The 8,977-nt window shown below is 52.8% G+C and overlaps 1 protein-coding gene across 1 annotated transcript in view; it reads left to right on the top strand.

Moving 5' to 3' along the window:
* The window catches only part of LOC112110544 (histidine-rich glycoprotein-like), an 11,339-nt gene extending 11,011 nt beyond the window's left edge, over positions 1 to 328 (top strand). The window contains exon 8 of the mRNA XM_029911119.1: positions 42 to 328. Within this exon, the coding sequence (XP_029766979.1) occupies positions 42 to 328 (287 nt within the window). The remainder of the gene's footprint in view (positions 1 to 41) is intronic.
* Positions 329 to 8,977: the final 8,649 nt, after the last annotated feature.

The following is an 8,977-nucleotide window of genomic DNA, read 5'->3' as shown; positions in this document are numbered from 1 at the left end:
AAGAGACATTACCATAGATGCCCACCACCTCCTGAAAATAGGGTCATCCACCCTGAAGGATCTGAGCATCATCACAATTTCTCTGGAGAGGAACATCAGCATGGGCCTCCTCATCTTCCTCCTCCACGTGGTCCTCATTATCCTCCCCCTCCTTATGGTTGTAAACACGGCCATAGACATAACCGTCTACACCATCAGGGGTCTAGCAATTTTTCCCAGGAAAGAGGAAGAGATGAGGCCAGCTCCTCAGAAGAGCACATTTCATCCCAAACACCTCATCCTTTCCATAAAAGACAGCTTGGTTCCATCCATCATATTCCAGTTTTAAATCAGCATGAGGTCCTCCCAGCTCCTGATGCAAACTTCCCTGACCATCCGCCAACTCCCCAGAATCCATTTTACAAATATTTAAGTGAAAAACCAGCAATTCAGCCTTTTCCCCAAGCCCCTTCAGAATCTAAATCATGCCCAGGAAAACCCAAGTATGATCTGCCAGACCTTTTGCCTTTATTTCCCCTTAGATCTACACAGTGAATGTTTTTCTTTTAATTGAAATGCTCATCATTCCAAGCCCTCAATCAGTGTAATCTGGTCTCGCTCCATTGATTTCAGTGGTGCTATACCAATTTATACGTAGCCCCAAAGATGTAACATGGAGAAAAAAAATATCCTAACAATGAATATTAAACTACAATTTTTCATAGTGAAAATTAGAATACATGCTTCTATATACACATGTGGTATACTGTTTATGACAAATGCATCTATTGCAAATTCATGCCCATAAAGCTCTGCAGTTCATTATCCAGTCTCTCTCTGTCTTTCATAGGTGCCGACTCCATGGGTGCGCCAGGGCTGGAGCACCCAGGGGAAAAAATTAGTGGGTGCTTAGCACCCACCGGCAGCCAAGCTTCCCTCCCTCCAGCCCCAGCACCTCCCACCCACTGGCAGCCCTCCGATGAACTCCTCCCCCTCCCTCCCAGCACCTCCTACCTGCCGCCGATCAGCTGTTCTGCAGCATTGGGAGGGAAGGGGAGGAGCAGAGAAGGGGTGTGCTCAGGGGAGGGGGTGGAACAGGCAGGAAGAGGCGGGACGGGGCAGAGTGGGGGCGGGAAGAGGCAGAGCAGGGTAGGGGTTTGGGAGAAGAGGTGGAGTGGGGGCGGGGCCTAGGGCTGAGCAGAGGTTGAGCACCCCGGGAAAAGTTGGAAGCCGGAGCCTGTACACTTCACAAAGGTTTCATAACCTACAAAGACACACAAAAAGATGAATAGCTCAGGGATTATTAATGGGTAAAGAGCTTTTTTTCACCAGAATGTCACAAGGTCAAATCCAGCCCAGGTCTGAACTGAAAACAGTTATCATGTGATGGGTGTTCAGGGTCCTACATGAAGTGAACTTAGTTTCTCTCCTGTTAGAAAGGTGTCCAGTTCACACCACTACTGCTATTATTAGAAGTCTCAGCAAGTTTTGCGCAGGCCTGGAGACTGAGCTTCCACTGCCATCTGATCTGTAGACCTAGTCCCTCCAGGCACTATGGCAGGGCAGTATGCGGGGAGCTTGCGCAGCCAGTACTGTACCCACCCTGGCTAATCCAGCACCGCTTTCGTTTCTCAAAAAGTGTTCAAAGCAAATAAAACAGAAAACGTTGGCTTTTCCTGATGCAGAAACACATCACTTTATGGGCCTGGTTTTTCAGAGGTGCAGTTCCACGGAGGACACCAATGATAGGAAAGCTACTGTAGATCGACTGACACTGCAGTGCCAAAGGTTTGACCACCCCATTGTCTAGACCTGCTCTGTGCAGGATTAGATGACACAGTGGTACCAGCCCCACTGTAGCAGAGCACAGCAGAGCCCCCTTGGCTCCTGCCTCAGCTAGGTTCACAAAGTCACTCTGAGATCCTGGGGTTAGTAACCACTGGTGCAGTTTATTCACAGACTTGTTCCCACCACCCTTTCACCATATACAGTTGGCCTTTCACCATCTGCAGGCAGGAGGGAAGCACTACTTCCCTGCTTCTGCTCCCTGCCTTTTCCCTTTCAGCACCGGCCCCCTTCCTCTGAGGCTTTTATGCAGCCCCAGGCTAATTAGGCAGCAGCTGTCTCTGCTTCCCCAATTAGGGCCAGTTTACCTCCAGCCAGCTCTAATTTATTTCCCTAAATGGGAGCTGGTGTGACAGAGGGCTGAATCAGCAGCCCTTTGCACAGCACCCTGTCACACCCATCTACAATCATATTTACTTACTTACCTTACAGGGACCTTGTCAGATTTAACTAGCAGGGCCGCCCAGAGGATTCAGGGGGCCTGGGGTCTTCGGCGGCGGGGGTCCTTCCACTCCGGGTCTTCGGGGCACTTCGGCGGTGGGTCCCAGAGCGAGTGAAGGACCTGCCACCGAATTGCCGCCAAAGACCCGGAGCGGAAGGAGCCCTCGCCGCTGAATTGCCGCCGAAGACCCGGAGCAGAAGATAGCTCTGGGTCTTTGGCAGCGGGTCCTTCACTCAGTGCCGCCGAAGACCTGCCGAAAACTCTCGTGGGGGCCCCTGAAAACTCTCGTGGGGGCCCCTGAAAACTCTCATGGGGGCCCCTGCAGGACCCGGGACCTGGGGCAAATTGCCCCACTTGCCCCCCCCCTCTGGGCGGCCCTGTTAACTAGTTGATATTTCTGGTGCAAAGAGTCAGGTAAAGTATTGAGGGGGGACTGAGATTAGATGACGAGCTCAGGGAGGGAGACTAGGACTGGGAGGCTTTGTGTAGGGGAGCTGAGAGACAGATCGGATGAGGAGCCAGGCAGGAGGAACTGGGACTGGCTGTGCACAGAGAATGAAACTGAATGTGAGGAAGGGAACAGAATGGAAGTTGGGGGGAAATTGGGGCTTGGACAGTGAGTCCAGAGGGAGAGATCTGAACTGCCTGAGCAAGGAGACTGGGACTGGAATGAGAAGCCTAACGAGTGGTGATTGGGACCAGATAGGCAAGGAGAATGAAACTGGGACAAGGAGACGGGGTGGGGGAGAGACAGGACTGGGATGGAGGAAGAGCACAGAAGGGTTTACACTTGTGGGGGACAAGCAGAAGAGTCTGTGCCCACTAGAGAATACTCCCTTTTAGTGCCTGGAATGTAATTCAAAATTCCTGAGTCTCATCACTCCAAATATCTATGAACCCACTGGCATCGTGTTTGTCTTAACCCCGTCTCATGCTGGTCTACAGAGAGGATGACAGTGTACTATTGCTATCAGTTACTGTTAGCTCAAGGGGCAGAGGTCTGTGCAATAGAAAAGATGGTTACTTACCTCTCGTAACTGTTGTTCTTCAAGATGTGTTGTTCACGTCCATTCCAATTAGATGTGCGCGCACTGCGTGCACGGACGTCATAAACTTTTTCCCTTAGCAGCTCCCATCGGGCGGCAGAGGAGGCCCTAGATTGGCGCCCTTATGGCGCTGTATCTAGTACCCTGCCGGCCCAACCCCCCTTCGGTTCCTTCTTGCCATTGACTCCGACAGAGGGGAAGGGGGGCGGGTATTGTAATGGACGTGAACAACACATCTCGAAGAACAACAGTTACAAGAGGTAAGTAACCGTCTTTTCTTCTTCGAGTGCTTGTTCACGTCCACTCCAATTAGGTGACTTCCAGGCTGACCATCAGAGGTGAGTAGGAGTCAAGGAATGATTGATTGGAGGACAGCCCTGCTGACAGCTGTATGGTCTCTGGCCTGTTGGTTGATGGTATAGTGGGCTGTAAACGTATGCACTGAGGACCAGGTAGCTGCTTTGCAGATTTTGTGGATCGGTACCTGCGCCAGAAAGGCGGTCGAAGACTCTTGCTCTCTCGTCGAATGGGCTGTGATTGCAGGAGCTGGGAACTTAGCGAGCTCATAGAGCGTGCGAATGCAGTCTGTGATCCAGGACAAGATGAGCTGAGAAGATACTGGAAGGCCCTTCATTCTATCTGCTATGGCTGAGAACAGTTTGGTTGATTTGCGAAAAGGCCTTGTGCGCTCTATGTAGAACACTAGGGCTCTTCGAACATCTAGCGTGTGCAAGCTCTGCTGCTGCGGACTCGTGTGAGGCTTTGGAAAAAACACAGGCAGGCAGATGTCGTGTCCCATGTGGAACTCGGAGACCACCTTGGGGAGGAATCTAGGGTGCAGTCTAAGTTGTACCTTGTCCTTATGAAACACCATGTAAGGGGGTTTGGCGGTGAGAGCCTTTAGTTCAGACACTCTCCTCGCCGATGTAATGGCCACCAAGAACGCTACCTTCCATGAAAGGTAAAGGAGGGAACAAGTGGCCAAGGGCTCGAATGGTGGGCCCATGAGCTTGGAGAGGACCAGGTTCAGATTCCAGGTTGGTACTGGTGGTCGAGAGTAAGGGTATACCCTCACCAATCCCTTGAGGAAACGCACCACCATGGGATTTGTGAATACTGAGCCCCCAGATTCCCCTGGATGGAAAGCTGAGACAGCCGCCAGGTGTACTCTGATGGATGAAAGTGATAGGCCTTGTTGCTTGAGGTCAAGCAGGTACCCCAGTATAACCGGGATAGATACCTGGAGAGGTAACAAATGTCTGAGTTCACACCAGCAGGAGAACCTTTTCCACTTGGCCAAGTAAGTTGACCTAGGGGAAGGCTTCTTGCTGCCAAGAAGTATCTGTCTCACTAACTGAGAGCACTGGCACTCAATCAAGTTTAGCCATGGAGCTTCCAAGCCATGAGGTGCAGGGACTGTAGGTTCAGGTGGAGAAGGTGCCCGTGGTCCTGAGTGATCAAGTCCGGATACAGAGATAGGACTATTGGGGCATCTACTGATAGTTCGAGGAGTGTTGTATACCAATGCTGACGTGACCAGGACGGGGCAAGCAGGATCACCATTGCTCTGTCCCTGCATATCTTGAGCAAGACCCTGTGGATCAGCGGGATTGGAGGGAAGGCATACTTCAGGTCCTCTCCCCACTGTATTAAGAACGCATCAGAGATGGAGCCTGGCTGTGGTTTTGGAATGATCAGAACCGAGGGCACTGTTTGTTGTCCTTGGTGGTGAATAGATTGACTTGGGGATAACCCCACTTTTGGAAAATTGACTGCATGACATCTGATTGGACCGACCACTCGTGAGCTTGGTAGGACCTGCTGAGGCAATCTGAGGCGTTCGTCACACTGGGGAGGTAGGATGCTTCCAGTTGTATGGACGGGGCTATACAGAAGTCCCAGAGGAGAAGAGCCTTGCAGCAGAGGGGTGAGGAGCGAGCTCTGCCCTGTTTGTTTATGTAGAACATGGCGGTGGTGTTGTCTGTCAGGACTGTCATGCTGTGACCTTGCAAAGTGGCGTGAAAGGTTTGACAGGCCAGACGAACCAATCTGAGCTCCTTCAGGTTGATATGGAGGGGTATCTCGTCCTGTGTCCACAGACCTTGTGTTCTCAGTTCCCTTAGGTGTGCACCACAACCCAAATCTGGCACATGTATTACTAGCGTCAGTGAAGGTTGGGTTGCGATGAAGGGAACACCGGCACAGACTACGGGTTGGTCCATCCACCAACGCAGAGACTCTCGAACTTGCCTGGGTACCGTTGCTATCATGTCCAGGCTGTCTTGTGCTGGGTAGTAACATGATGTGAGCCACACTTGTAGGGGTCTGAGCCTCAGTCTGGCATACTTGACTACATAAGTACAGGCTGCCATATGCCCTATTAACTTCAGGCAACCCTTCACGGTTGTGGTGGGGTATTGTAATATCGTTTTGACAATTTGTTCTATGGCCTGAAATCTGGGTTCTGGGAGGCTCCCTTTTGCCTATACTAAGCCCAATACCGCCACTATGAATTCTATCCTTTGGGTTGGTATGAGTGATGACTTGCTTATGTTGAGAAGGAGACCTACTCTGTGAAAGGTGTCCCTGACCAGTGTAACATGGGACTGCACCTGCTCTCTGGAGCACCCTGTCAGCAGCCAGTCATCGAAGTATGGGTACACTCAAACCTGTCTTTTGCGTAAAAAAGCCGCTACCACCGCCATGCACTTGGTGAACACGTGGGGGGACTGTGGAAAGGCCAAGCGGGAGCAACGTGAACTGGTAATGCTTGCGGTTTATCACAAACCGTAGGAAACATCTGTGTGCTGGATGGATGGCAATGTGGAAATAAGCGTCCTTCATGTCAAGGGCAGCATACCAATCTCCCGGATCCAGTGACGGAATGATAGTGCTTAGGGAGACCATGCGGAACCTGAGCTTGACGATAAATTTGTTGAGTCCGCGAAGGCCTAGAATGAGTTGGAGACCCATCTTTGCCTTGGGGATTAGGAAATAATGGGAGTAGAATCCCTTTCCCCTTAGCATCAAGCTCCTCCACCACCCCTATATCGATGAGTAATCGCACCTCCTGCATAAGGAGTTGCTCGTGAGAGGGGTCCCTGAAGAGGGACGGGGAAAGGGGGTGGGAGGGAGGGAAGGTGGAGAACTGGAGGGAGTATCCTACCTGTACCATGCGTAGGACCCAGTGGTCCGATGTTATACGGGACCACGCACGGTAGAAGTGGGATAGCCAGTTTAAGAACTGTGGGGAGGGATCCTGGGATTGGATTGGTAGGCTGTCCTTGTGCGTGCCTTCAAAACTCTTGCTTGCTTCCTGGCTGGGGCTTATTTGGGCCTTGGTTGGATGCGTTATTCGACGGTCTGCGTCTATTATTCCTGCCTTGCCTGCGGTAGGGGTCTTGTCTGGGGCGAGGTTGGTATTGCCTCTGCTGCGGAGGTTGAGGCCTGAAGGCCTCCTCTGGGTTGCTGGTGTGTGCATTCCCAGGGATTTCATTGTAGCCCTGGAATCCTTGAGGCAATGCATCCTGGAGTCTGTTTGCTCCGAAAAGAGGCCAGAGCCTTCGAAAGGGTGGTCTTGCAATGTGTTTTGGACCTCGGGAGGCAGGCCTGACACCTGTAGCCATGCTGAATGCCTCAGAACCACTCCTGATGATATGGTTCTGGCCGCAGAGTCAGCCAAATCGAGGGAGGCTTGCAGAGATGTCTTGGCTACTGCTTTTCCTTCCTCAGTTAGCACAGAAAACTCTGTATGCGAATCCTGAGACAGGCGATCCTTAAACTTGGACATAGTGTTCCAAGAGCTAAAGTTGTGTCTGTTAAGGATGGCCTGTTGGTTGGCTATCCTGAGTTGTAGGCCTCCCGACGAGTAGACCTTCCTATCAAAGAGGTCCAATCGTTTAGCCTCTTTGGACTTTGGTGCTGAGGCCTGCTGACCCTGATGTTCTTTTTCATTCATGGCTGACACGACCAGGGAGCAGGGTGGAGGGTGGGAAAACAAGAATTCATAGCCCTCAGGTGGGGCGAACTATTTTCTCTCCATGCCCCTACCCGTCGGGGTTATAGAAGCCAAGGTTTGCCAGATTGTCTTATAGTTACTCTGGATAGTCTTGATCAGTGGTAATGCTACCCTTGAGGGTCCTTCCGGGGCCAGGATATCAACCATCGGAACTTCTGGCTCAATGGCCTCTTCCGCCTGAAGGCCCATATTAAGGGCAATCTGGCGCAGAAGTTCTTGATTGGCCCTGTGGTCGATAGGTGGGGGTCCTGAGACAGATGTTCCCACCACTGCCTCATCTGGGGAGGATGAGGACGTGTGCTGAGGCTGGTTGCCATCGTCCTGACCCTCCTGTAATCCCCCATAGTCCTAGGCCATGTCGGGGCCTGTCAAGGCTGTCGCTGTTTGAGAAGCAGACTGTGCTTCCTGAGGTCTTGGGGTCATGCCTCTCGGTAGTGGTGCGGGCAATGGATCACCCTCTGTCGGCTGCTCTGGGGGGTCTGAGGTCGGTCTAGAGAGTATGACCTCTCTTACCCTCAAGGTGCATTTATATGGCGACCTTGAGTGGCGTCGTGTTGAGTGCACTGACCTGGAGGCTTTAGAAAATGTGCCCTGTTGTTGGTGATAGGCCCAGGGGGTCCAAAAGGGCCACTTCCCCGGAGGCAGCCACTGTGGCTGTGTGGGACTCTACTGCTCTTAGTCCAGTGCCTGCTATAACTCAAGCGGCCTGAGTTGGCTTTAGAGTCTGAGGAGGCTGAAGGGGAGGACCAAGGCGGTGCCGATGATATTTGTGCCCCCGGGGGGTGCCAAGAGGTGCGGGCCAGGGACCGGTACCGAGAGGATCGGGATAGTGAGTGGCACCGGCTATCCCGAGACCTGGACCATCCTAGAGAATACGGTGCCGGGGAAGTGGCTGGTACCATGCTTCGGTGCCGAGTAGCCGAGGACGATGTGAAGCGATGCCGGGTCCTCGGTGTGGGTGCTGAGGACGCTTCTTCCTCCAGTGCCGTAACCTCATGTGGGGTTGTCAGTGCCGGGGAGTGGCGCTGTGGCGAGTCGAACAGGAATGGTGCCATGAGCGGTGCCGGATTGGTGACCTCAAGCGGCGCACCATTGCCGGTCTCCCTCTGGACGGCACCCATCTGGACGGTGCTGGAGGCTTCTCCCTGCATGGGAGGGGATTGGGCACCAACAGTTCAATGAGGTCCTTTGCAGCCTCAAATGTGTCAGGCATGGAGGGGGGTTCCAAGACCTCCTCTAGACACTGGTCCGCGCTGAAGTCGCTGGGCGCTGGACTCAATGGCGCCTGCAGTGCCAGAGTCAACGGTGCTGGCTCCTGATGGGAAACAGAGTCCTGCCTCTGAGTTGTAGGAGCCTGTCTGAGTGTCTTGGTCACTCTTTGAGGGGATCGTCCTCTTTCCCCTTTCTTATGCTGCTTGGCCGGTGCCGGGGAGGTTGAGTGGTGCCAGGGCTGGTCGGCTTGTCTTGGTGCCTGGGATTTATGGTGCCGGGGATCTCTAGAGCCCAGTGCTGAATCGCGTACCGATGCCGGGGCACTTCTCACCGAGGAGCTTGGGCCCAGCACCAGGCGGTCTGGGGACATTGGTTGTAATGCGGCCTCCATGAGCAGCTGCTTAAGACAAAAGTTTCTCTCTTTCTTAGTTCGGG

This window comes from Terrapene carolina, unplaced genomic scaffold, assembly GCF_002925995.2.
Source record: "Terrapene carolina triunguis isolate 2854851 unplaced genomic scaffold, T_m_triunguis-2.0 Scaffold88, whole genome shotgun sequence".
NCBI classification, from domain to species: Eukaryota; Metazoa; Chordata; order Testudines; family Emydidae; genus Terrapene; species Terrapene triunguis.
Note: the sequence above shows the minus strand (reverse complement) of the source record. Positions and strands in the feature narration are given on the sequence as shown.